At 48.2% G+C, this 27,801-nt stretch overlaps 2 protein-coding genes across 7 annotated transcripts in view; one reads left to right on the top strand and one right to left on the bottom strand.

Moving 5' to 3' along the window:
• The window catches only part of HLCS (holocarboxylase synthetase), a 255,067-nt gene extending 245,581 nt beyond the window's left edge, over positions 1 to 9,486 (top strand). For 3 of the 6 annotated variants that reach the window (XM_030915745.1, XM_010384694.2, XM_030915744.1), the window contains 3 exons: positions 2,723 to 2,837; positions 6,369 to 6,582; positions 8,705 to 8,876. In XM_030915745.1, the coding sequence (XP_030771605.1) occupies positions 2,723 to 2,837; positions 6,369 to 6,582; positions 8,705 to 8,876 (501 nt within the window). Of the gene's footprint in view, positions 1 to 2,722; positions 2,838 to 6,368; positions 6,583 to 8,704 lie in introns of all 6 variants that reach the window. The other 3 variants (XM_030915741.1, XM_030915742.1, XM_030915743.1) reach the window with 2 other exon arrangements.
• A 3,891-nt stretch (positions 9,487 to 13,377) lies between these two features.
• Positions 13,378 to 27,801, bottom strand: part of SIM2 (SIM bHLH transcription factor 2) — a 49,004-nt gene continuing 34,580 nt past the window's right edge. The window contains exons 8-11 of the mRNA XM_010384861.2: positions 21,642 to 21,789; positions 19,955 to 20,123; positions 18,468 to 18,876; positions 13,378 to 15,939 (exon numbers count right to left, since the gene is read on the bottom strand). Coding sequence (XP_010383163.2) covers positions 15,512 to 15,939; positions 18,468 to 18,876; positions 19,955 to 20,123; positions 21,642 to 21,789 — 1,154 coding nt within the window. The 3' untranslated portion in view covers positions 13,378 to 15,511. The remainder of the gene's footprint in view (positions 15,940 to 18,467; positions 18,877 to 19,954; positions 20,124 to 21,641; positions 21,790 to 27,801) is intronic.

Here is a 27,801-nt window from a genome sequence, read left to right as displayed (position 1 = left end):
GCATGATGTCCGCTCACTGCAAGCTCCGCCCCCTGGGTTCCTGCCGTTCTCCTGCCTCAGCCTCCCCAGTAGCTGGGACTACAGGCGCCCACCACCACGCCCGGCTAATTTTTTTGTATTCTTAGTAGAGACAGGGTTTCACCATGTTTACCAGGATGGTCTCGATCTCCTGACCTAGTGATCCCCCCGCCTTGGCCTCCCAAAGTGCTGGGATTACAGGCGTGAGCCACCACGCCCAGCCTCTTCTCTGCTTCTTAAAATAATGTTCATCCTTAAGGCCCAGCTCCAATGCTGTTCTCAGACCCTCCAGCTACTTCCAGCTCTTTCCTCCAGCACCATCCAGCACTTGCTGTGTTGAAGCCTCTTTTATCGTTTCTACCGTGTGTGGCTTTGAAGAGGAGTGATGTGTGTTCCTGTTCCGTCTCCCATGAAGTTAGTAGCTCTTCGAGAGCAGGATCTGTTTCATTTTGGTCTTTTTTTATGTGGGAGGATCACAGCAGCTGTTGGAATAAATGATTGCGAAAATGAAAAATAAGCACACAGCGCTCCTCTTCATCTGGAAATGCTGGTCCTGCTTACCTGCGTGAGAACCCAGAGTTTCATGAACTGCTTCATGAGCCAATGAGATCTGAAGCCATGAAGGCGAGCTGGAGCCCAAGTGCAGGGCCCGCCCAGGCACCAGCTGTCACGCACGCACGTGGCGGAGGAGCTTGACAGCTCTGGGAACTCTGCAGGTGTCCTCCCACCGCCTAGGCAGGGGCTCATTTCCCTGGCCATGGCACTGGCACAGGGGGATGTGGGAAGGCGAGAGAGGAGCAGGAAAGGGAACGGGGGGCAGTGATGAAGAGCAGAGCCTCCTAGTCACAGGTTTCCTAGAGAAGACTTTCTCAGCCCGGCGCTATTGATATGTGGGCCCTGGCATGTTTGTCGTGGGGATGTCCTGTGCCTTAAAGGATATGTGTCAGCATTGCGGCCTCTACTCTCTAGAGGCCGGTAGCACTCCCTCACGCTGTGAAAACCAAGGAAGTCTCCTGCCAAATCCACCCCTCTCCCGCTGAGAATCCCCATTCTAGAGAGAAAAGAAACGTGAAGCTGTTGATCAGTTCCAGGTCATTGCGCACCCCCCATCCTTGGTTTACTTACACTTTCTGTTCTCCTGTGCTCCTATTCCTGTATTTTTTCTCTTAGCCTGAACTGCTGTTTTAAAGCAGATGAGCTTCCACTATGCTCTAACTGGCCAAAGTCAAAAGAAGGCCTGTTGGAAGGAGGAAGGGGATTTCATGGAAGCAACAGGCCACGTAGCATGGGATTCATCACCCAGGCCTGGTGGCAGAAGGGTTTGAATCTCAGCTCCGTGGTTTTCAAGTGGTATAACCTCAGGCAAGCCACATAATTGCTCTAAGCTTCCGTTTCTCCCTCTGTTCCCTAGGGATGCACTGGCACCAACACATGGGCTGGATGTAAGTAACACGTGGACTAGTGCTGAGAAGGCACTCAGTGCCATGCCTGGCCTGCGATATGGGAAGACCAGCACCATGGCCCTCGGAAGCCATCAGCTACTCTCTGCTCCCTTAGCTTTATTTTGCTGAATGTTCTCTTCCAGCCTTGCATCTCCAGACAGGCTTCCTTTACCCACACATGGCACAGCCTGGCTGCCAGCCCCAGGTCTAGAAGACCTGGTGGTTCTGACACCCACTCAGCTAGCCCAGTCTCTTGTGTCCCAACTTCAGAGTCACAGTGGATAGGCAGAGGCCTGGGTGGCCTTGTTCAAGACGCTGTCCACTCTCGGTCCATTCCGTGAGCTGATGACGGGGAGAGCCTCCCCAGGCCACACCATTCAAGATGAAGAGGTAGTAGGGGCCACATGACAAGTCCAGTTTCATTACCCGGGTGAATTTCTCCTCTGTGTCTTCACAGCACTCTTTTTTCTTTTCTTTTCTTTTTTTTTTTTTTGAGACAGAGCCTCGCCCTGTCGGCCAGTCTGGAGTGCAGTGGCGCCATCTCGGCTCACTGCAACCTCCACCTCCCAGGTTCACATGATTCTCCTGCCTCAGCCTCTCAAGTAGCTGGGATTACAGACGCACACCACCACACCCAGCTAATTTTTTGTATTTTTAGTAGATACGCGGTTTCACTATGTTGGCCAGACTGGTCTTGAACTCCTGATCTTGCGATCTGCCCGCCTCAGCCTCCCAAAGTGCTGGGATTACAGGCACAAGCCACCGCGCCCCACCACTGGCTCCTACTGAAGACATTTCTACCTGCGTTTTGTGACCTTGGTTAATTCTGGGCCATCTTTCTCTCTCAAGCATGGGTTCCTGAATGGAGACGGACCCAGAGATTACTATTCTGTCCCCACCCTCTGGCCCTAGCATGTTAGTTAGCTACTCCATGGTGGTGGTGGTGGTGGTGGGTACTGACATAATGAACTTCATTTACAAGGCAGGCATCTTCAGAAGGGGTTTTGGATGATGAGAAACAGTGCTGGGGGATGGGGAGGAATGCTGGGGTTTATGCCAGTTGTTCTTCAGGGCTTTTACCTCCTGGCCCCAAGAGGCACTTCAATATCGGATTGTCCCAAAGAAGTGATTAGCTATCTGGAAAAGAGAAGAGGACAAGGCCCATGTTACCTTGGTTTCTGCTTATCTTCCCTTAGCTCAGTGACTTGCCTGGGCCCCTTGTGTCCTGTGACTGCTTAATTAATGTGCAGATTTCCCTTCAGGATATCAACTTACGAGTGAAGTGGCCCAACGATATTTATTACAGCGACCTCATGAAGATCGGCGGAGTTCTGGTTAACTCAACGCTCATGGGAGAAACATTTCATATACTTATTGGTAAGTTTCAAAAACCTTTCCCCCAGCATTTTTAGATTAATAAAACAAAAAAAATAAAAATGCTTGATGGCAGGAGCAGATGATCATATGAGATTATTTTGAATCTTGTAGTTTTAGAGCAGGGTATAGATGCAGAGAGATTGGTCGAAAGCACTTCACAGAGTTCAGCATTTTCTGTGTGTTTCCATGGAAACCACCAAAGTGGTATCATATCAAGCAGGTATGTTCTTACCTCCTTCCACACTCCTGCTACTCATTGAATTTGAAATGGCGAAAATAAACATTTGACGTTCTATTCTGTAATAAGAAAAGGAAAAGTTAATTTCTTTTTTTCTTTTTTTTTTCTTTTTTTTTTTTTTTTTGAGACGGAGTCTCGCTTTGTCGCCCAGGCTGGAGTGCAGTGGCCGGATCTCAGCTCACTGCAAGCTCCGCCTCCCGGGTTCACGCCATTCTCCTGCCTCAGCCTCACCAGTAGCTGGGACTACAGGCGTCCGCCACCTCGCCCGGCTAGTTTTTTGTATTTTAGTAGAGATGGGGTTTCGGCTAACACGGTGAAAGTTAATTTCTTAAATAGTTCTCCTGGTGTCTTGCATTCTTATCCTGACCTTCCTGGACCATGAAAGAGTTGGCATCATTTTAACCTTCAGAAGAAGCTGCAGGCTGTTCAAGGCAGGGTAAAGAATCCCTGTTCCGGCCGGGCGCGGTGGCTGAAGCCTGTAATCCCAGCACTTTGGGAGCCCAAGACGGGTGGATCACGAGGTCAGGAGATCGAGACCATCCTGGCGAACACAGTGAAACCCTGTCTCTACTAAAAAAATACAAAAAAAATACTAGCCGGGCGAGGTGACGGGCGCCTGTAGTCCCAGCTACTCGGGAGGCTGAGGCAGGAGAATGGCATGAACCCGGGAGGTGGAGCTTGCAGTGAGCTGAGATCCGGCCACTGCACTCCAGCCTGGGCGACAGAGCAAGACTCCGTCTCAAAAAAAAAAAAAAAAAGAATCCCTGTTTCACCGCAGCACATCCACATCAGGCAAGAAGATGGATTCAGAGGCAACCTCAGAAGTCCTTAGGTTCCTGGCCGTCCAGTCATCTGCTTCACTCTGTGGCAGTAGAACCTAACCTGTGTTCAGAAACCAGCAATGGTCGAAAAACATGTAACCATGTGTTTCAGGTGGCAGCCAGGGAATACAAGAGCTGTGTTACCAGCTCTGCCACCAAGGGGCAATATTATTCTGGGCAAGCTACTTCATACACTTATAGCTCCATTTCCTATCTTCTTCTTTTTTTTTTTTTTTTTGAGACTGAGTCCAGCACTGTTGCCTGGACTGGAATGCAGTGGTGCAATCTCGGCTCACTGCAACCTCTGCTTCCCAGGTTCAAGCGATTCTCCTTGCCTTAGCCTCCCAAGTAGCTGGGAATACAGGTGTCCGCCACCACACCCAGCTAATTTTTTTGTATTTTTAGTAGAGACAGGGTTTCACTATGTTGGCCAGGCTGGTCTCAAACTCCTGACCTCATGATCCACCCGCCTCCGCCTCCCAAAGTGCTGGGATTATAGGCGTGAGCCACCGCATCCAGCCTCCCTCATTTCCTATCTTTAAGTGAGTAATTGCAGTTGATGCAGAGATTCCTAGGTAGGGGCCACAGACAACAAGGAGGCACATGGATGGCTTCAGGGAGCTAATGAATGTTATCAGCATGGGGTAAGCAAAGGCCAGGCGTAGTGGCTTGAGCTCATAATCCCAGCTACTTGTGAGACTGAGGCAGGAAGATCACTTGAACCAGGAGTTCAAGGCTACAGTGAGCTGTGATTGAGCCTCTACACTCCATTCTGGGTGACAGAGTAAGACCCTGTCTCAAAAACAAAAAATAGGCCAGGTATGGTGGCTCACACCTGTAATCTCAGCACTTTGGGAGTCTGAGGTGGGTGGATTGCTTGAGTCCGGGAGTTCGAGACCAGCCTGAGCAACATGGCGAAACCCTGTCTCCACTAAAAATACAAAAAATTAGCTGGGCGTGGTGGTGCGTGCCTATAGTCCCAGCTACTCAGGAGGCTGAGATGGAAAGTCACCTGAGTTCAGGAGGTTGAGGCTGCAGTGTGCTATGATGGCTCCACTGCACTCCAGTCTGAGCAACTGGAGTGAGACCCTGTCTCAAAAAAAATAAATAAATAAATAAAAATAAAAATAAAGTAGGGGAATGAAACATTTTCCTATGGTGAGAACCCATAGCTTTTACTGAATTCTGAAGGCCATGGGATGAGGTCTCTGACTTTGGGGATTTAGAGCAGCCAGCAGGGTGCTCACTGGTCCTTAGAAGGACATAGCCTAAGTGGCCAGTAGTCAGTGTTGCTACTCATCCTGGGAATTCCAGTTTTCTGAACACAGGAGAGAATTTTCAGTGCTATATGGCACTTAATTTAATGCGTTACAAGCGTTCAGTAGGCGCTTCAGTTACTGTGCGCATGGAATGGATGAATACATGAACAACTGCAAGCTCTGCCCCTGTTGCCGTAGTTACTTGTTTTTTTCCAGAGGTAATTGACATTGCTTTGTATTTTAATAGCCAGTATATTGTTTTAAAATCTGAGACCAGTCAGTCCTTCCCTTCACAAGGGAAACGGCAGGACACTTGCCGGAGAATGCTGTTGTTACAAATGGCATCGTTCTGTCTGTGGCGAATGTTTTGGGGATTTTTTTCTTAGAGTCACTGAAAACATGGTAGTTTTCTTACTGCCTAGTTTTTGCAGTATTTCATTTCTTACTGAAGACCTCTTCCAGGCCGATTCAGGGTCCTGCTGAACACTGAAGTTCAGCTTTTCTGAAGACACCGCCCTCTCCCTGGAGAGCATAGTGGTGTTAAGTAACTGCACAGATAAGCCTGTTCAGACACCATCCCTGGTAACTCTCATGAAGCCTTGGTTTAGGAGCCTATAAAAAGTCCACTGAAAATGGGTCGGTGTCTTGCCAACAGCATAACCTTAGCACCAAAGACTTCCAAGGATAAAGTATTAAAAGATGCATTCTAGGGTTATGCCATGACCAAGGTTTGAAATTTCTGAATCCAGAGTTTACTTCCCAAATCCTGAATAAAACTCTCTATTTTCAAGCATGGGATCTGTTACTCAAGTAGGAGAAGAAACAAGAGATTGTATTCTCTATTGGACTCAGTGCAGAGCTGCAATGCTTGGTAGACCACTTATTTCAGAGGCAACACTGATACGTTTTGTCCCATATTTAATAGCATCTGTTGAATTAAATTGAATCAAATGTGGCTTTCTTTTTTCCTACCTTCTTATTTGCAGTAAGGTTGAGATGGTTTTAGCTTGAACAAGAATAATAAAAGAAGGACAAAAAGGAAGATGGACAAAAAGATGTAAGTCATTCTTCAAGTGGTTAGAGACACGAAGTCTGAAATGAGGACAAGGAAGGAGGAAGTTGACAGTCAAGACTGTAACTTTTTCCAGGTAGCAGAGAGGAATGTGTGATGCCATCAACCGGCTGAGCTGCTCAATTGTTTGTTTTTGTCCAGGCTGTGGATTTAATGTGACTAACAGTAACCCTACCATCTGCATCAACGACCTCATCACAGAATACAATAAGCAACACAAGGCCGAACTGAAGCCCTTGAGAGCCGATTATCTCATCGCCAGAGTCGTGACTGTGCTGGAGAAACTGATCGAAGAGTTTCAGGACAAAGGGCCCAACAGCGTCCTTCCCCTTTATTACCGATACTGGGTCCACAGGTCAGTGCTGGCTCGTCTTCATTCTTTTCAGCTCCTTTATTAGTATCTTAGTAGTTCAGTATTTTTTTTTTTTTCTTCTTTGAGACGGAGTCTCGCTCTGTCCCCCAGGCTGGAGTACAGTGGCGCCATCTCGGCTCACTGCAACCTCTGCCTCCCGGGTTCATGCCATTCTCCTGCCTCAGCCTCCCGAATAGCTGGGACTGCAGGCGCCCGCCATCACACCCGGCTGATTTTTTGTATTTTTAGTAGAGATGGGGTTTCACCGTGTTAGCCAGGATGGTCTCGATCTCCTGACCTCGTGATCCGCCCACCTCGGCCTCCCAGAGTGCTGGGATTACAGGCATGAGCCACCGCGCCTGGCCGTAGTTCAGTGTCTTAAAATGAGGGACCGAGCGCTGGTCTGAATGATGATTTTCTGTGCCTCTATTGGAGAAAATGTATGGACACCACCTTGACCAAGTTGGCATCGCCAATAATGGAGCAAACGGGCATCTTATGCCTCCTGGTGGGATGCGGTGGGAAGAACCGAAATCATGAGAGAGTTTCACATTGGTTTAATCTGATTCTAATTGTGAAGAAACAATCAGATGCATCTAAATTGTCAAACCTTCTAGGTGACAGTGGTACTTGAGATTCCAGGCAGTGGCCTCAGCCTCAACCAGGGGCTACCGCATCAGAAACCGCTGGGCTGGGCCCAGCACCCTGTGTCATAACAGATGCTCTGGGGATTCTCACGCAGCTGAAGTCCAAGGGCCACTCACTGATTTACCACAACAGGCCTGTGCCCTGCAACAATGTCAGTGTCTGCACACAAACAATTGGACAAAAAAAGGTGGCAGAATTGTTTGGGATTAGAGAAGACGAAAGAGGCATGACATCTAAATATAATGTGTGTGATCCTGGATGGAGGGAAATATCCACAAAGGATATTAAAGGAACAGTGGGAATGACATGAACATGGACCTCTTGTATCCAGACTTTCTTGACTGGTCATGGTTAATGCTATTACAATTTTGTAAGAGGTTCTTGTTCTCAGGAGATAAAGTATTTAAGCAGAAAGTGTCACAATGCCTGCAGCTTTTAAAAAACTTTTTTTTTCATTTGTTTTCTATTTCTATTCTTTTTTTTTTTAGAGAGGGTCTTGCTCTGTCACTGGAGTGCAGTGGCGCCATCATAGCTCACTACTGAAACCTCGAACTCCCAGGCTCAAATGATCCTCCTGTCTCAGCCTCCCAAGTAGCTGAGACAACAGGAATGTGCCACAGAGCCCGCTAATTCAAAAAAGTGTTGTTGTTGTTTTTTTTTGTAGAAGCAGGGTCTCACTATATTGCCCAGACTGGTCTTGAACTCCTGGCCTCAAGCAGTCCTCCCACCTTGGCCTCCCAATCTGCTAAGATTACAAGCATGAGCTACCACACTCAGCTGCAACTTACCTTTACATGATGCAGGAAAAAAAAATGCGTGCTCATATGTGTTTCTATGCGAAGAAAGCAAGCAAATAGGGAAAGTGTTTTCATCTGGTGTGAGAGTGGAAGAGAATATGGGGTTTGTTGTGCTGTTCTTTCAGCTTTTCTGTGATTTGAAATTCTTCAAAATAAAAACTTGAGGAGAAAATTCTATATGTTGAAAGCTGTGAAGAAGGACGTGAGTTCAGTATATTTGGAAAATATTCAAAAGAAATAGGATCAGGATGAATTTCGCTTGTGGCTGATGTGACCCAACTTTGTTTTATGAGATAAAAGATTGTTGCCAACTCAGGCTATTTTCCTCCAACCTCAGCCAAAAAACCTAGAGTTGCAGAGTGTTTCTTCAAAGTGCTGGAAGATGAGGAAGTGGCTCGAACCATCACGGCAGATGACCAGAATTAGGAGGAGTGACGTTGTGTGAAGAAATTTCGACTCCTTGTTGAACTTGCACCCTGCTGGTTATTTGAGTAATTCTTAAAACCATTCACCAGGGTGGAAGAAAGTCAGAGCTCAGCCCAGGCTGCCTTTTCCCCGCAGCGAGCCTCAGCCGTCTCCCCAGCACCCCCAGCCCTCTCATCATGGATTATTCTTCAGCTCATTGTCTTAAGCCGTCCTGTGACACCTCTCAGTGACCTCACGCTGTTCTTCCTTTTCAGTGGTCAGCAAGTCCATCTGGGCAGCACGGACGGACCAAAGGTGTCCATCGTTGGCCTGGACGATTCTGGCTTCCTCCAGGTTCACCAGGAGGGCGGCGAGGTTGTGACTGTGCACCCCGATGGCAACTCCTTCGACATGCTGAGAAACCTCATCCTCCCCAAACGGCGGTAATGTGGGGCGTCCCTGAGACGGGGCTGGGCCTGCCCTCCTGACTCACCGGGCCTGGCACCTGGGCAGCAGGCGAGGATGCCACTGGGCTGGGGTCCGAGCCCAGTGCAGAACCACCACCGTGAGCATTCAGCTTTCATCGCGGCCGCCTGTCCGTGCCCACGCATCTGGAAATCTAATTTAGAGTTGTAGGTGAATTTTCTCTTCCTGCAATTCATTTGTGAAGCCTTTGATTCTTTTTCTATGTTTCTGTTTTTTGTTTTAGGTTTGTTTTGTTGTTGTTTTCTTTGGTGTTTGAAGAGGCTCTGGGATAGATGGTTAAGAAGTAGAACATTTAGTTTAGGGAAAGCCCTCCCACAGGTGGGAGATCGCTCTCCCCTCTGGGGCTTGGACTTCTGTTTATTGTCAGGGGGAGTTTTTACATGGAAATGGCAATGGGAGAATTCAGATATTTTCCCAGTAGTGGAGACCTTTACCCCTAGTCTATGAAAAAACAAACTGGCCGGGTGCGGTGGCTCAAGCCTGTAATCCCAGCACTTTGGGAGGCCGAGACGGGCGGATCACGAGGTCAGGAGATCAAGACCATCCTGGCTAACACGGTGAAACCCCGTCTCTACTAAAAAATGCAAAAAACTAGCCGGGCGAGGTGGCAGGCGCCTGTAGTCCCAGCTACTCAGGAGGCTGAGGCAGGAGAATGGTGTAAACCCGGGAGGCGGAGCTTGCAGTGAGCTGAGATCCGGCCACTGCACTCCAGCCCAGGCGACAGAGCGAGACTCTGTCTCAAAAAAAAAAAAAAAGAAAGAAAGAAAGAAAAAAGAAAAAACAAACCAAAATATGCTCTTGGGCCCAGGACAGTGGTGAGTTAGAGGTATGCTATCACTGCCTAAGCATCTGGGGAGGTGTTGAACTATAAGAACATGATTTGACACTTAGTCATTGTTCTGTGTTTTTATTCATGAAGGAAAGGGAAGGTAGACTTCCAAGAGTTACTCTCCCCCCGGTGGTGTGGCCCCATAGCGAAGTCTAAACACCTGTAGAGACACAGCTAACCCGTGTGGTTGCAATGACCTTGTAGAGGAAATCGGATAATTACTTTCACATCATTCAATGAGCTCTCCTTTCCTAAGGAAGTTTAAATGTCCTGAGTTAGGGACTTACTTTCTTAAGTAAATTTAAATTTACTGCATATTGTGAAGAGATGGGATCAAGTTCAGAATCCTTAAATGTCGGATTAGGCATCACTTGGATGAGGAGGTGGGCGATTTGGCTGTAACAGCTGGAGATGAAGGCACACTCATACCACATACAAGGGAGGACTTGGAGCTTTTAACCCAGTTTCAGATTCACTCTGAGATGTGGAGCATTCCCGCAAGACTGTGCAGCTCACAGGATATAGAAGACATGACATTTCACTCAGAAGTCACAGGGTTTTTGCCCCCCTGATTTACCCCATATTACCAAGAAAGAAAATGTTATTGATACTGAACACCATCAGTTCAGAGGGAGGATGTGTGTGTGCGTGCCCGCATATGTGTGTGCGTGCGTGTACGCACATAGCTTTAAAAGAAGATATTCAAAATCTGATGTGCTACGAGTCTCATGAAAGAACAAAAGAAAGGAAGGCTTTTGATATGCACTCGCTTTTCCCAGATGTACACCATGCCTTTGCCGTGTCCCTCCTATCTCTGTTGAACTTATGAATCATACCCGTTACTTTTCAGCTTTAAAAGGCCAATTTTTGTCCAGTTTTCTCTCTTCCTGCCAGTCCCAGCTGAAATTAGTGGAAAGAAAGTTTGATGGCACTTTCAGCTTTGAACAAAATCCCTTCATTGTAAACTAGCACCATCTTTATCCAGGTCTTAACCCAGTCAGGCTAATTCCAGAAACTTGTGGTTTTTAGTATAAAAAATTTGTCTACCTTTAGCCAGGCACAGGACCACCCCATAGGAAGAAAAAATACCCAATATATATTTTTTGGAAATGAAACATTAAAAGAACTTAAAAAGTAATTTTTGGAAATGAGGCTTCAATTAGAATTATTATTCTCAAAAAAACAAAAACGAACAAACAAACCACAAAGAAACTACTCTTCTCCAAATGCCCAAGCCTTCTTTTGAAATTAGAAACTTAAATAAAATATAAGCCCAGAGCACCCCCAAATTACAAAATGGACTCACCCTTGAGAGGGCATCTGCACAATATCATCAGAGACAAAGATCTCGAGGCTAACGATGTAGGTTTCATTTCTCAGACTTTGTAATATAAGGCAAGCCCTCTCAGAGCTGCCACCATCACTTTTTGAATTTCTTTGGGGGTTATTTAATGAAAAACATGCTATGTTTTGTTTTAAGCTGAAGTCCTATTCTGGACATTCTGCTTTGGGGAAAAAATGTTATCATTTAATTTCCTTTCTGCAAATTAAAACTAATGAAGTGTGGCCTTGTCAAAGGATATGGAGATGTTCCGGGCATACTGCTGTGCTCTGTGCTTTCCAACAGGCGCTTCTCCGCCGCACAGGAGACCCAGTTGTCTGAGGGAGATAAAGCAGTCTTGAAGCAGATGCTGCGTTTTCCATAAATCTGATTTTGCCTCACGTGAACCAAAGACTCTCAAAACTCTGCTTCCTATAGAATTAGCTGAATAAAGGCATTTTACTGATAGCTGTTAGTGTTAGCGAAACCCGTCTACCTGCTATACCACACTCTCCAATTTGGGCCATTTATGCACCCTGCAACCTGGGAGGTGAAGGCGCTTTAAAGTCTTAATGGGAACTTGGCATTTTCCTCATGATCTTTGAAATGTGGTCACTAAACTCAGGATTGGCCTGTGCTTTTAGAACACTGGAGTAGCCCTTGCTTTAGAGGCTGTGCATTGAGTATTGACCGTATTTTGTACAAGGCAAGATATCCTCCCTTCCAGGCTGGTAACAGGTTTCAGGGGGACTCTTGGGGAAGTGCCCCCTAAAATGGAACACAGCAATAACTGGGCTTCCTGTCCCCACCCCCACCCCAGCAGTGCTTTTTGGCACTGGGAACTCTGCCAGGGAGTGGTGGAAGTAGGAAGGATTTGTGTTCGAAGTAAAATCATGGTTGAGTTTCACTGCAGCAGGCTGACATTGCCTCATGTGAGAGCAAGTGGCCCACTAGGTTGCGGGTGCACAGGCCCACATCGGGGGAGCACGGGCCACAGAGCACAGCCTCTGGGGGTCCCCCAAGCCACAGCATATGCAGCATGGTCGCCCCTTGCCCTGGTGTCTGGGAACAAAGAGAGGAGCCAGCCTCACCACACTGCTTCAGATGGAGAAGGGAGGTGGGGTGGGCGTCCATTCTCCAGATCTCTTTGCTCTTAACAGGCAGAATATGGGAGAATCCTTATTGCTGGTTAATCACTATGCATATTTGAAATAAAAGAAAATGTAAGCCTCTGCATTTTAACTTCTCAAGGAATGTCTCTGAAAAGAATCACTTTAAACCAATGCCTATAAAAAGCAAGTCTACCAAAATAAACTAAGACTTTCTATGTGGTTTGGGCTCAACCTTATTTTTACAAGTTTCATTTTTAAAAGTAGGCAACTACTTTGGGTTACAGTATTTTTATTCATATTTAAACATATTTTTACAAAATAAATAAAGTGTTTTACATAATAAGGAATATGTATGTATTTCCAAGTATTAAGAAGCCAGGTGTTTTTTTGTTTTGTTTTTTGTTTTTTTTTTGATGTATTATTGACAGAAGTATTCAGCGCCATACACAAGAGAAATATTATTACTCCAAAGAATGAAAGTGAATAAAACCCCAAAGCAAAAACCCTTTTAATTGAGGTGAGAAATAAATTTAATGTAACAACTTTAGATTATTTTTAGGATTTTTCTTATTCTTTTGTGGAAACTGCTTGACTTTTCATCTGAACAGTTTTTCCTCCCAAGATTTTAACTTTATATGTCATACTTAAGTTTAGGAACAGCTTGAATAATGCATTCTAGATAACACACGGGCTATGATTCACTAAAATTCCAAGCTACTGTAATTTTATGGCATTTATTTGCAAATGTTCTTTGTATCCCATTTTATCTGTAACAGCACCCCCAGTCTACCTTAACCGCCTTATAGCTCTGGTAAATTAAAACTTAGGTAGACTTTATACAAGATCCATTGGCCGTATTAAACCTCCTCCACTCTTAGGGCTTAGGGCGGAAGGGACGAAGGCAGGGCTGATAGAACTTTTAAAAGGCTAAAAGAGGTGGGGGCAAGGGAGGCAGAAAATACAGGCTCTTACAGATACCCTCCGCGCTGCCCTCCACACCCAGCCCACTGCTTTACAAAGGTATGAATGGAATGGCTTTTCTAGAAAAGGGTTTCCAAGAACATAAAGGAATTCCTTTCCCTGGGAGGCCCCGTGAGGGCTGAGCCAGCCTGGAATTGGGCTTATTTCTCAAATCCATTTGATCTGGCATTTTTGTCAACATGGTACATGTTAGGGCCCACGACGATTTTTTTTCCTTTCTGTAAAAGAGAGGCATATGTATTAAAATGCTTCCTCGTCCCCCACCAGAGCCTCACAGAAGTCAAGAAACGCGATCCCCAGCTTAAATGTGCAGACTCTTCAAGATGGAGGTAACAATATTAGGTTGCCATAGTAACAGCTCTGCTAACTTTGCACTCAGCCCTGGCCGTCCTGAAGCCAGCTCGTGTAAGAATCTTCCTTCATGTTCTAGGTTATGAAAACGGTGAAGCTTGTTTAGACAAGGACGTTGTCACTAGTACACATTTTCTTTTTCAAGTACATACACACTGTTACGCCTCTCCACGTTGTCACTTGTCAATCTATAGTAGGGTCTTTTTCCTCAACAGTAACCTTTGTTATTGAACTGCTCTGATAGCTTAGATTTATTTTTACTAAATACAGCCCCAAAAGTTAATAACAAGATAGACACAAAAGCATTTTGCGGTACTTTATTGAAAAATGTCGGTGGTATCTCCTAGTAATCAAACCTACACCTTTCAAGAATCATGGTTTAATTACAAGACTCATGAACATTAAAAAAAAAAAAAATACCCTCGGCTTATTTCCCGTGCACACACTCACAAGGAGCAGTGAATGAGGTATAGCTGAGTGCGTGGAGAGGCGGGCACCTCCCTTCCTACCATCCAGCCCCTTCACTGCATGACCCACAGTCCTAAATTTGCAAATTGTGACTCTTACCATGAGGCCCACTGACAAAGACACCCTGTAGGGATTATATCAGGTCCTCACTAAGTGACACAGGGTTGGCAAAAAAAAAAAAAAAAAAAAAGTTCACATTTTGAGAGCAGCTGGTGTAGGTGCACTTGATTCTAGAACAATGAGTTTAAAACATTTGGGAAAACCTCTTTCCGTTCAGAAAGGTGGAAAGTTTCCTAATATAAACCATTTTGATAAAGCAGCAAAATGATGCAATGTTGAAAGGATGAAGAAAATTGAAAGACGGTGGTTCCATGCATTGGTGCAGTTCAGAGCCATGGCAGTATTTTTCAATGTTGAGATCTTTAAGCAAAACCCATAAAAAATAAAAATTAATAGAAGCTCATTTTTTAAACACTGCTGGTGCTTTACAAAAGGATTTCTGTTTACCTGTTGCACACGTAACATGTTCTTATGACGTTTTCTTGATGTGTAGAAAATGCTTAAAATGTCTACATCATTTTCATTACATCCCCTTAAGCATGTTTTTCCTCCACACGGTGCAGTCCATTGACAGTGTTTGGTATTGCACATGCAATTTAACTTTATTAGCACTATTTGTAGCAAACACGAGCCTAGTGAATTACAGAGCTGTGTGGACCAGAGGGATTTTGCCACGTAATAATTAAGCTTGACAGGGTCATTCTCATAAACTCTCTGGCTACATATATATTTTTGCATTTAATGCCTATTCAATATATTCTGAAGGTGCTACTCTTGGTGTTATCAAGAGTTCATAGGGGTTAGGGGGAAGTAAGAGCTTGTTAATGGATTTGTGAAGCACACCCATGTTCACAGACACACAAAATGGAATTGCATGGTCACCCCCTTAGTCTTGGCTTGTTGGTTTTTGAAGAAAGGGTTAAATAAAAACAAAAATAATGAGACTCTTCAACGACTTAAAGACAGTGGAGTTGTGTATTCATGGGAACTTACAATCGTCACTTCTGCCTTCACCTAAGGATCTAAAAGGGCTCGGGACACAGGCGTCCCCTTCCAGGGCTGCCATCCACTTGGAAAAGCGGACTGTGGCAGGGTGGGTTTTCCCTCCTGAAAGTGGAGGATATTTGCGGAGTGAAATCGCTTAAATCCCCCAGCGGGACTATCGTGGAACGCTGGGGACAAGGCAAGATGCGTGAAGCCCGATTTCAAGGTGAGGAAACCAAGCCACCAGCAACTGGGTCGCACCGGCCCTCGCAGGACAGAGGCGGGCGGTCACCTGCCCGGACCCGGGCGCTCCTCGACCTTCGGCACCGGCGCGCGCGGCCTCCGCGGTGGAAATCCGCAAGTCCGCGGAGGGGTCCAATTCAAATAGCTGTCTCTGCATAAATTAATGTAGGTCGTGCGCATCTGCCGGGCTCGGTGGCGCAGCAGCCCCGAGGCCGGGTCCAGGCTCCTGGCGCGGGCGGCCAGCGGGTCACCTCCCGTTCGTGATGATGACCGAGGCGCCCAGGTAGTGCGGCAGTGGCGCGCCGGCTGGGGAGGCGGCGGCTGGGCTCGGGTGCCGGGGCCGCAGCGCGCCGGTCGCCGCCTCGGGGCCGCCGGGAGCGCAGGCCAAGCCGGAGGCGGCGGGTGCGGCGCCCCCCAGCGGTCCCCGCCGGGTCAGCACGCGGTGGTAGTTGAGCAGCACGAAGGGCAGCTGCGCCGGCGCGCCCGGGGGCTCGGGGGCCGGGGGCGCGCAGCACTCGGGCGCCGCGCGGGCCAGCGCCAGCCGTGCCCCGTCCCGGGCGGCCTGGCGGACGGCCTTGGCCGGGCCCAGCGCGGGCTCCTCGCGGTAGTGGCCGCAGCTCGGGAAGCTCGGGGGCGCGGTGTCCTCGCCGAACCTGCGCACGGCGGCGGCGGGCGCTGCGGGGACAGGCGACACATTAGAGGGCAGCAAGGGGCGCGACCGCAGCCACCCCAACCCCAAGCCCCGGGCGCAGCCACCACCCCTCGGCCGCCCACGCGCTCCACCCGCGGGATCGCTGTCGCCCTCCCCCGCCTTAGTCTAGGCCGCGCTGTCCAGTCTCAGGACGCGACCTGAAATGTTCCACGATACAAAGCAGAGAAACAGGTGGAATGCCTGTTAAATAATATGCTGTAATGCAACATATCCAAAATACTATCTCAGTGTGCAATCAGTGTGAAACAATTATTGGGATATTTTATTCTTTTTTTTTTTTTTTTTTTGGTACTGAGATGGAGAGCACAGGTCACACCTGCCTCACTGCACTGGCCAAATTTCCATGTTCAAGACCACACAGGGTTGGTGGCTACCTGATTGGACGGCAGAGGTCTAGAGGCCCTGGTGTTGCATGGCCCCGTCTGCCTTGACTTCTTCTGCCCGTCCCTCAGTGGAGGGGTGGTAACCACCCTGATCGGTTTCGCTGTGTTGTAATGAAAAATAACCACTCCCATCTACTCAGTCCGATGCCTGACATTAAGTAGCTCCCTGGCTTGTTTTCTTGTTTTGTTTTTGTCGTTTTCTGTTTGTCAACATTTGTCTTCCTTTAATACCAAAAAGACTAGAAAGCTGATCGCAAATTGCCTCAAATTAGCACCTTGGGTCCACTTTTTATCAAGTGTGTGATAAGGAGATTGTTAACTTCTTTCACTTTTAAAATAGTGGTAAAAGTCAAATACCATGTGACCGCATTAGCCAGTTCAGACACACAAACTCAAGTCAATCTCAAGTGGGTAATATTTTCAGCTATTATCAAAACCCTTTGCTTTGTCTTCCTTTGCTCGGATGTTCTGGAGGATCCCTTCCTTGGTTATGTGAGGGACCCAAGGTGTTCATGGGTGTGGCAGATGCAAATCTAAGGGATCAGTGGCTCCTGGGACAGGCCAGGTCAAAAGGCAGGCAGCCTGGCCCTGGTGGCCAGTGTGGTCTTTTCTAAGTTAGCTACTTCTGAAAAAACATGTCCTAGTGATTTCCAGAAAGGCGGCATTCTCCTGTAATCTATCCCTCTTCTCAGCTTCGGGAAGAAATGTTATCTCAGCTTCAAGTCACAAGACAGAGCAAGAGATTCCTAGGATTTGCAGAAGAAGCAGGATGAGGCCCAAAAGGAGCAGAGCCCTACCTGCCTCTAGAGCGGGGAGAGGGAACTTCGTGGAGCTCTCTTCTTTAAGTCCTTTGTCTTTAAGCAGGGGCCGGTGTGCTTCTTTTCTGGTGCACGTCATCCTTTTTTTTTTTTTTTTTTTTTTTTTTGAGACAGAGGCTCACTCTGTTACCCCGGCTGAAGTGCAGTGGGGTGCTCTCAGCTCACTGCAACCTCCACCTCCCAGGTTCAAGTGATCCTCCCACCTCAGCCTCTGGAGTAGCCAGGATTACAGGTGCTCACCACCGTGCCCAACTAATGTTTGTATTTTTAGTGGAGACGGGGTTTCACCACGTTGGTCAGGCTGGTCTCAAACTCCTGACCTCAGGTGATCCGCCCACCTTGGCCTCCCAAAGTGCTGGGATTACAGGCGTGAGCCACCGGGCCCGACCTGGGGCACATAATCCTGATGTCACCTTCACCCACATTTTAGTGGCACTGCAGGACATCTGCACCATGTCGGTCTGCACTCTGAGCGGCAGTTAGTCTGGGTGCAACGGGAATACATGTCCTGCAGCTAAACCTCCGTCCCCACCTTCCACTCTCTGCCTGGGGTTGTTCCAGTGAGCAAACAGGAGTCAGTCTGCGTCCTGGAGAGCTGGCAGTATCTCCGCAGAGGACATCTGCTTGCCTGCCCCCAGAAGAAGGCGAAAAGCCATTCCTTTCTGCTGTTGAACTAGCATGTGCAGGGCAGGCCCCTACTGTGTGCCATGTCCTTGGAAATAGGCACATCACAGCTTATGACCCCATTTTACAAGTGAAGAAACTGAGCCCTGGAGGGTTTGTGTTCTTTGCCCTGGGTTGGTGAGTGGCATTTCTGTCCCCAAGCCCATGAATTTCCACCATAGTTTTCCCCACTTCCAAAATTGGTGTGGGAAAACAGCCAATAGGCCGTTTGTCTCAAATATTCACTTCTGGATGGAGTGGAAAGGAATCTTGAAAAGAAATGCAGCTGGGGTGTTCTCAGCACATGGGAGCTGGTTTTGAAAATCACTGTCCCCCTTTGTGTGGTGAATGTGGCCAGGATTTACGTGAAGGCAGGATACTCGGTTTTCCTTTGCCCTTTATACTGTCACTAGTGTTCCCGAGGCAGGCAGACTGCCATTTCTCACTCTCGAGGAGCGCCTGCATTGAGAGCAGGAAAGCACAGCAAGCCCTACTTAGAAGCAGAAAGAGGGAAAGTTTGCCCAAAGCGTGAGGGTTCTGTCTCCATCTGCCACCCACCGCCACGGCTGCTTCAGCCCCCAGCCGTGCCCAGTCCTCCCGCCTTCCCCACGAGCAGACCTGACCCACCTTCGTAGCTTGGCACTAGGCTGTGCCGAGCAGTGTTCACCGGTGGCTCTGGAGGATGTTTAGCTGGAGACGAGCTGCTAGGCACTAGGGGGTTGGCATAATGCCACTGGCATTCACCACTAGCTGGCAGTGTGCTCAGGAAAAAGTGTGCCACCTCACAAGGGGATCCTTGGGGCTGCCCAAACTTGGCCGGCAACATTGGCTTTTTGCTGCTGAAGACGTGAGAGTCCAGAGGAAAGTGTCCGTAATGGTAGGAGAAGGGCAGGCTGTAGGATGGTGTGTACAGAAGGTCACTACTTTCTGAGTGGAGCTGCGGTTCTGGAGGAACGGGAGCGCTTGCAGGGGGACTGGCTCTCCAGTTTCCGAGCTGGCCGCATTCCAGTTTGTCCATTTGGAACGAGCTGTATTGCTGCATGGCAAAGAAGATGGATGAAGGGCGAGCAAGGGGCCGGCAGGAAGGAAGCTGCCTTCCGGCCCTGCAAGATCCGCCCTGATGGGGCCCAGCCCCATCCAAGGGCTCCCCCTACCCTCGCCACCACAGCAAGGTCCCACTGGTGACAGGCACACAACAAGCGATACCCCAGTGACCTACTCCTAGGGTAGAAAGAGATCCCACACCCCGAACCAATAACAAATCAGACACACATGGACACTTGCTGTTTCTTTTCTTTCTTTTTTTTTTTTTTTGGCATAATATGGAGGCAGTGACCTTCAATGGGTCTATCTGCTAATGACCATGCTACCAATGTTCACTTGGCATAGAACAGTCAGAGCACTTATTTATTTATTTATTTTTGTGATGGAGTCTTGCTCTGTCGCCCAGGCTGGAGTGCAGTGGCACTGTCTCGGCTCACTGCAACCTCTACCTCCCCGGTTCAAGTGATTCCCCTGTCTCAGCCTCCTGAGTAGCTGGGACTACAGGCACACGCCACCACGCCCAGCTAATTTTTGTATTTTTAATAGAGATGGAGTTTCACCATGTTGGCCAAGCTGGACTCAAACTCCTGACCTCAGGTGATCCACCTGCCTTGGCCTCCCAAAGTGCTGGTATTACAGGCATGGGCCACCGCGCCCAGCTGACAATTGCTGTTTCTGAGAGCTCACAAACTACTTTTTTAAAAAAAGGCAGGGCTTTCATTTTTTAAATGCTGTGGAAATACAATGGACTGGTGTTCTAACCCACCAGTCTAGAATCTAACCCGTGGATTCTAACCCGTCAAGCCCATTCGAATCTAACCCGTGGATTCTAATAGGCTGAAGAGCCTTTCCAATTTAGTCTTCTGTTTCCTAAACTTGGCTAGCCCACCGGGATGTCAGCCTTCCCAGGCTGTCACTACCGTGTAGGCAGGACCTCCCGGAGGGACCTTGCTGCACGGCAGGGAGATCCCTGCTGTGAAATGAGAGGCTCCCATTCCTTAACGTGTCCAGGTGTCTCGAACCCCTAGGATAGATGTCAGCACCCCAAAGCTGCAGGACATGCATGTTACCTGTGGGGGGTAAGGGTTTGTTCTCAGCTTTGTCTTCATCTTGGTATTTTTGGGTTTCACTAATTTCCTAGTTTCTTGTGAGGTAGACAAGGCGGTCCTCCAGGAGTCCTGGGACTTGGCAGTGGACACCTGCTCCAGGGACAGCTGAAGTTCCTTGTACTCAATCTCCCTGGAAGGCGAGAGTGGGCCGAGTCATGTCCAGCAGCAGCTTCCCTGGCACCAGCCCCTGGGGAGGACATTCTCAGTGCTCCAATGTGTCTTTTCACTGGGGTTGGATGTGGATGGGATTTGAGACAAGGCCAGCTCACCCTCATTATAAAAGCTGTCTGCAGCCCCAGGCCGGGCCATCCCAGGGAATGCTGAGCCAGGTCAGAGCTCTCTCCAGTCCCACAAAGCCCCAAACACATTTCTGGGGGAGGCCGTGGGCCACTAGGAAAGCCGTCAAGGGAAAAAGGGACAGGCGGAAATGCCATGGATGAGATCCACCTGCATCCAACGTGAGCACCTGTGGCCCAGCTGCCTCTCCAGTTAGCACTCCAGGAGGCAAGAGTCTGGGACCCTCTGCGGGCCTGGGAGCCTGACCACCAGCTTTGTGTATTCTCACACTGGGGACCCATCTCTGCCCTAAAGAACCAACTCAGCAGGGTCATGTTCACACAGGGAGACGTCGACCCAGCGAACCAGCCCACACGTTTGCTCAGGAAGAATAACTAAAGAGCTAAACTGTTTTCTCCCTGACAGTTTTGCCAGAATCACTTGATTTCTAAGACACACAGTCATTCTATGAACAAACCTAGAGCCTAAATCCTCACCCCAGATGAAGTGCAAATGAGAACCCTTTTCATCACGGGGCTGGGGCACAGCAAGGGTCAGAGCCTGGAGCAAGGTGATTTAACCTACAATAGCTATGGTGGGTGAAAAGTAATATATGGCCCCAGATAGACATCTGTCCTGTTGCTTCTAATGGCCTTAAGAGTATTTGCAGGCTGGGCACCTTGGCTCATGCCTGTAATTCCAGCACTTTGGGAGGCTGAGTGGGAGGATCACTTGAAGCCAGGAGTTTGAGACCAGCCTGGGCAACATAGCAAAACCCCGTCTCTACAAAAACATATATTTTTTTAATTAAAAAAAAAAAAAAAAAAAGCATTTGCAACTGAACTGGACCTTCTGGAATGTTTAAAGGACCAAATAGTTACCATCATTTGCAACAGGCTCTATAGGAAGACAGGCAAAAAATGGGGTATTTCCTGTCTCAAACAGCAGGAGCATCCAAGTTGATCTGAAGGCTTATAGGCATGGATAACACAAGTTTGTATTCTTGATTGGGGGTGTGCACCCTCTTTGCACCCTATTCAGGATGGGGGGCATCCCCACCCACCCCCGATGCTCCTCACTAGGCTGTGTGATGGGATCCTAAGCTATGCCCAGTGCAGACCCCCTCCTCCTGGCTCCCCCTGCAGCCTAGCACTTGACCTTCACCTCTGAGCATAGAAATAGTTTGGACCTTCCAAAATGACCAGATTGCTGGAAAAAACAAAACAAAACAAAACAAAAAAAAAAAAACAGGAGACAAATGAACAGTTTGAGAAAGAGGAAAGAGAGAAAGAGAGATGGTGCTTATGGGAGCCATCCGATGTGGGACAGGAAGAGAAAAGAGCAAGGAGAGAAACAAATACGTGTGACTTACGTGAGAACATAATTGACACTCACGATGCAGTGGGGCCGGGACGAGCGGCTGTTGTGCACCACGGTGGCGTAGCTCTGCACCCACACCCAGCCGCCCCGCTTGGACAGCAGCCGGTAGTACTTGGTGGTGACCTGGCCCTTCACCAACACTGCAAGCACAAAGCGACATGAGTCCTCAGACGCTTCGCAGGCCCCACCTCTGGGATGCTGCCCCCAATGGACTCCTCTGAGAACTTGCCAAAGGGGGCGGGCTTTCTCCGCTGGAGGATGCATGTCTGTGTGTGTCTCGTGCGTGCGCGCACACGCACGCACACGCGCACACACGCACACACGCACGCACACACACGCACAAGCAGACACGTGCACGCACACACACGTCCACGCACGCACACATGCACACGCACGCACACGCATGCACACGCACGCACACGCATGCACACGCACGCACACGCACGCACACATGCACACGCACAAGCACACACACGCACGCACACACACACGCGCGCATACATGTGCACACAGGAATTTTGCCTACAACTTCAAGGAGTTCCCACCCATTAAGAACTCTCATTTAACAGTCATTGCTTTCATTGAGGGAAACATTTGCCACCACAGTTTGTACCTGGCAGAGTGAAAAAATTGAATCTGCTTTTTAGTTTCCAAAATGCCATGATTATGTCTTAATCCCCAAATCCTTAATGGGCAGGGGGGTGAGTGATGTAGTTATTTACACAAAGTAGTTAAGTGCATTCAACCAAGTGTAACCAAGTGTCAAGCTGTTGCTGATGTTTGCTGTTCAGGAACATGAGGGTATGCACAGTGAAACTGTGTTACTCTGTTGCCCTTTATATTTTCTTCCCATTAATCCCAGTTTTCCTTGGGCTCATTAATTTCCCTATGTTGTTTATGTAGGAAGGACCTCAACTTGGTTACAGAGTTCCTGAAAATTGGGCCTATGGGCCTGCTTCTGTGCTTGGGTGCAAACTCTAGGCTGCTAAGCAGCTCAGCCAAAGGCTCGGTGCACCCATAAACCACAGTTCCACCTCACTGCCTTCCAGGAGGCAGGTCAGGGAAGAAAGTGCCAGAACCTGCAGGTGGGCAGTGGAGAGGTGAAGCTTCTCCAGGGAAGGGGAAGATAGCACAAGTCTAGAAAGGCATCCTTGGATGCCTGGGTCCTCAGCTCCAGAACATTCCTGCTTCTCAAGGCAGCACTGGCCCCTGGACCTAACTAGCAGCTGCCTGAGCAGAGATTTGGGGAGGTGGCCAAAGGGGCTGAGTCTGTGACTGTACCAGCTGGCGCTGAAGGAAACTCCCCAAGGCATATATCCAACAAAAATTCAGACTTTGAGGCTCCTATGCAACAAAAATTCAGCCTTCCTATCAAACCACTAGGCAAAGCCCCCAGTCTCTGCGCAAACACTCCTGGGTTCTCCATGGCCCTTTACGCTTCCTTTTCACCTTGCAGATGGCTCTTTCTCATCCACATCAAAATATTTTGGTGCAAAAGAAACGCTGCACGGAGTTATTCACCTTACTATATAAAGGGTTTGTACAGATTGATAAAAACACAAAGGCCCGGCCGGGCGCGGTGGCTCAAGCCTGTAATCCCAGCACTTTGGGAGGCCGAGACGGGTGGATCACGAGGTCAGGAGATCGAGACCATCCTGGCTAACACGGTGAAACCCTGTCTCTACTAAAAAAAACTACAAAACACTAGCCGGGCGACGTGGCGGCGCCTGTAGTCCCAGCTACTCGGGAGGCTGAGGCAGGATAATGGCGTGAACCTGGGAGGCGGAGCTTGCAGTGAGCTGAGATCCGGCCACAGCACTCCAGCCTGGGTGACAGAGCGAGACTCCGTCTCAAAAAAAAAAAAAAAAAAAAAAAAAAAAAAAAAAAAAAAAAGAACCACACACAAAGGCCCTAAAAGCAATATAGGCAAAGAATATGAACAATTATTCATCAGAGAATAAATACAATGGGCGAAATGATAAACAAATGCCCAACTCCCTTGTTTAACTTAATGGCAGATCCATCCATCAGATCAACAGACATTAAAATAGAAACAAGCATTGTATGACTCCCTTTACGTGCAATGTCCAGAATAGGCACATCCACAGGGTTCAAAAGCAAATGAGTGGGTGCCAGGGGCTGAAGGACGAGGACCACTGGAGTGACAGTCTCCTCTGGGATGATGAAAACATTCTGGAATTAAAGGTGATAGTTGTACAACACTGTGAATATAACTAAAAAACACTGAAAATGGCGAGAAAGGTGAATTTTATCTTTAAAAAAAAATGGAAGGCCAACAGGTGACACCGGCTAATATATGGTGAGTGGCATTTTCTTTTTTCTTTCTTTTTTTGTTTGTTTGTTTTTTTTTCAGACAGACTCTCTCCGTGTTGCTCAGGCTGAAGTGCAGTGGCATGATCTCGGCTCACTGAAACCTCCGCCTCCTGGGTTCAAGCAATTCTCCTGCCTCAGCCTCCCCAGTTTTGCCAGTTAGCCAGGCTGGTCTCAAACTCCTGACCTCAAGTGATCCGCCTGCGTCGCCCTCCCATAGTTTGTCATTATGGCAAACTATGCAGTCATTACAGGCATGAGCCACAGCGCTGACCAGTGAGAGGCATTTTCATGTGTGATGGAAGGATGAGTTGGTGTGGTCCTCCTGGAAAGCAGTCTGATCGCTCACACCCTCTGACACACGATTTCACTTCTGGGAATTGATCCTATGGAAATTTTGAGCAGTGCAAGCACAGACTTATGTACAAAGAGTTTCATTGAAGTATTGCTGAAAATTCAGGGGAAAGGGGTGGGGAGAGACTTAACTGTTCAACAGTAGGGAAACGAGTAAATACATTATGGTAAACTATACCGCCATTAAAATGATGATTAATAAGAAATTGTAATATTATAGGAAATGCGTATGACACGATGTTAACAGAAGAAAAGACAAGATTCAGAAATGTGTAAAGTGTAACTCTAATTATGAAAAAGTGGGCATGTGCACACACCACGCCCTCCAACAAACTGTGATCCTGGACAAGCTACCAACCCCCCTGTGACTCAGTTTCCTCATTTATAAAAAGAGGATAATCAGTCCTTACATCATCTGGTTGTTGAAAGATTAGATGATCTATTTGAGGATTTAGAACACTGGCAGACACAGCTGAAGGGCTCAAAACATATTAACTCTTATCTGACTGAAAATGACAGATAATTGTCACTTTCTTCTTTTCGGCTTTCCTTGACTTTCTAAATTTCCAACAAGGAGGAGGTTTAACCAGAATGACATGTTTTTGGTTTTTTCACATGGGAAAGAAGATTGTGGGGGTTGGGAGGCAGGAATCCAGTCTCCATCAGGCCCCACTACCCCGTCAGGATGAACCTGGGGGCATGAGGCAGTGCTGCCGTGTCACAAGCATGCCACCGGCTAGAGAGAGGCCTCTCTGGGACCAGGCAGAGAGCAGCGCTTTTCTGCCCAGGCTTACTTAACATTTGCATCTCAGCTGACTCAGATTGCTGCTGAAGGGTGTAGGCAAAGGCTGTGGCAAAGAGAGAAGTCTGACAGTGCTTCTCCTTTGGGGGTTTGCTTCTCTAATGAAAAGATACATGGTGTCTACTTCTAGCTCATTTCACAGGATTACCTCATTCTAGCCCCACTACAACCATGGGAGGCGGGCAGCACCAGGAAACCGGGGCCAACAGAGCTTGAGGGCACAGCTGGAGTTCAGCCCAAGTGTCCTCAAAGTGGCAGCTGTGGGAGGAGGGTGCAGCGGCCTCTGGAAAGTTCTCTGTAGCTATTAGGCTGGTATAGAAGTACCTGTGGTTTTTGCCATTACTTTTTTTTTTTTTTTTTTTTTTTTTTTGGAGACGGAGTCTCGCTCTGTTGCCCAGACTGGAGTGCAATGGTGAGATTTTGGCTCACTGCAACCTCTGCCTCCTGGATTCAAGCCATTATCTCTGCCTCAACCTCCTGCATAGCTGGGATTACAGGCGAACACCACTACGCCCGGCTAAGTTTCGTATTTTTTAGTAGAGACAGGGTTTCACCATGTTGGGCAGGCTGGTCTCGAACTCCTGACCTCATGTGATCCGCCCACCTTAGCCTCCCAAAGTGCTGGGATTACAGGCCTAAGCCACCGCACCCAGCCCTCTAGTTTTATATAAATATACTATCCAGAAAATTAAGTGGCCTTCCTGCTTCTTCCAGAATTTCTCCTGCAGGCACAGCCATGTCTCGGAGACACCCTGGGGAGGAAAGTAAACTTTGGCCCTGAGCATAACTTCTATTTCTATTTCTGTTTCTATTTCTGTTTCTGTTTTGGATTTGTAAGGGCTAAAAAGGATACCAAAAATGCCTGTCTTGGGTTAAACAGGGTCCCCCAGAAAGATATGTTTCACATCCTAACTCTAGTAACCTATGGATGTGAACTTATTTGGAAAAAGACTTTGCAGCTGGAATCTTGTGAATCTCAACGCAGAATCATCCTGGATTACCCAGATGCACCCTAGATCCAAAGTCAGGTGTCCCTAAAAGAAAAGTCACAAGCTGGGCACAGTGGCTCACACTTGTAATCCCAGCTTTAGGTGGACGGACCAGCATAGCCAACATAGCGAAACCCTCTCTCTACTAAAAATACAAAAATTAGCTGGGTGTGGCGGTGCACGCCCGTAGTCCCAGCTACTAGGGAGGCTTAGGCAGGAGAATCGCTTGAACTCAGGAGGTTTAAGTTGCAGTGAGCCGAGATTTCACCACTGCACTCCAGCCTGGGCAACAGAGCGAGACTCTATCTCAAAAAAATAAAATAAAATAAAATAAAATAAAATAAAATAAAATAAAATAAAATAAAGTCACAGACACAGAGGAGCGAGCCATGTGAAGATAAAGACAGACTGGAGCGATGCAGCCATGAGCGAAGGAACGCCTGGGGCCACCAGGAGCCAGAAGAGGCAGGGAGGATCCTTCTCTAGAGCCTTCGGAGAAGGGCAGCTCTGCTGATACCTTGATTTCAGCCTTTCGGCCTCCACAACAGTGAGAGAAGGAATTTTTGTTGTTTTAAGCCACCCAGTTTGTGTTCATTTGTCACAGCAACCCTAGGAAACAAATCCACCACCCTAATGGGAAAAAAAGTAGTCAATGGAATCCCTGTGCCCTCATGGTTCTTGTCCCTCCCGCAGGGCTGGGGGGAGCTCAGTGAATGTCGTCGGTGACACTGAAACCAAGCCACCTACTCCTTTGGGGACTGGGTCTCCAGCACACTTGCATTTCTGCAATGCAACCATGCCTCCGACTTTCCCTCAGAGCAGCTGGTCAGTCCCTCCGCCCCAACAGTGGCAGGGGGAGTGTGTGGAGGCGTGAGCCCTCACCTCCGCTCTCCAAGTCCCAGACTGTTCTAGGGCACAGCACAGTTCTGTGCTCTCCAGGCACATGCCTCTCCCATCTCCCAACTGCTCTTGCTGCTTCAGAGCCCTCTCCACTCTGCTCTTCACAGCTGCCTGTTCAAGTCTCCTGGATATCTCATTCTAGAATTGACACACCATACCTGGTTTGCACAAGAAAACTTTCTACCTCCCATATTAGTGACACCGACTGAGAAGTTCCATCCAAACACTAAGTAGTTGCTTCTCTACCAAGCTTGGTCTCCAGAATGACAGGGATGGCTATGAGATCATGATTTGGTCTTTAACAAAAGACAGAAAAGGGTTGTTCACACCTCCAAGTCTCCACATGCATCAAGGAGCAAGGAAGAAGCCATCTGTGCCTGCCCAGCCATAAGTCCTGGTTGTCACGGGTTTCTGTCCGTAGAGACTTGGGGAGGGAAAAGCAACAGCGAACCCTGGGAGTATTGAGTCCCCGGGTCCCAGTCCACACCGAACCCAGCACACCACGCATCTGTGGACCCAGTGGCTCATGGGCCTGCCGTCTGCTCCCACTTGACACTGGCAACCTGTCCTCTAACATCCCTGAGCCAACAGAAGGCGCAGCAAGAACAGAGGACACGCCATCTGGGCCACACTGCAGAAGACCCAGCTCCTCTAACTGTCTGCACCCCATTATAAAGCACTCCTGACCGGCCATGGGCATGGCAGGACTGGACAGCAGGAGGATGAGGCATTCCACTCCATCCAAATTAATCTTTGCCTCGGTTTGGATTCTAAAA

Source organism: Rhinopithecus roxellana, chromosome 13 (genome assembly GCF_007565055.1).
Source record: "Rhinopithecus roxellana isolate Shanxi Qingling chromosome 13, ASM756505v1, whole genome shotgun sequence".
Lineage (NCBI taxonomy): Eukaryota > Metazoa > Chordata > Mammalia > Primates > Cercopithecidae > Rhinopithecus > Rhinopithecus roxellana.
Note: the sequence above shows the minus strand (reverse complement) of the source record. Positions and strands in the feature narration are given on the sequence as shown.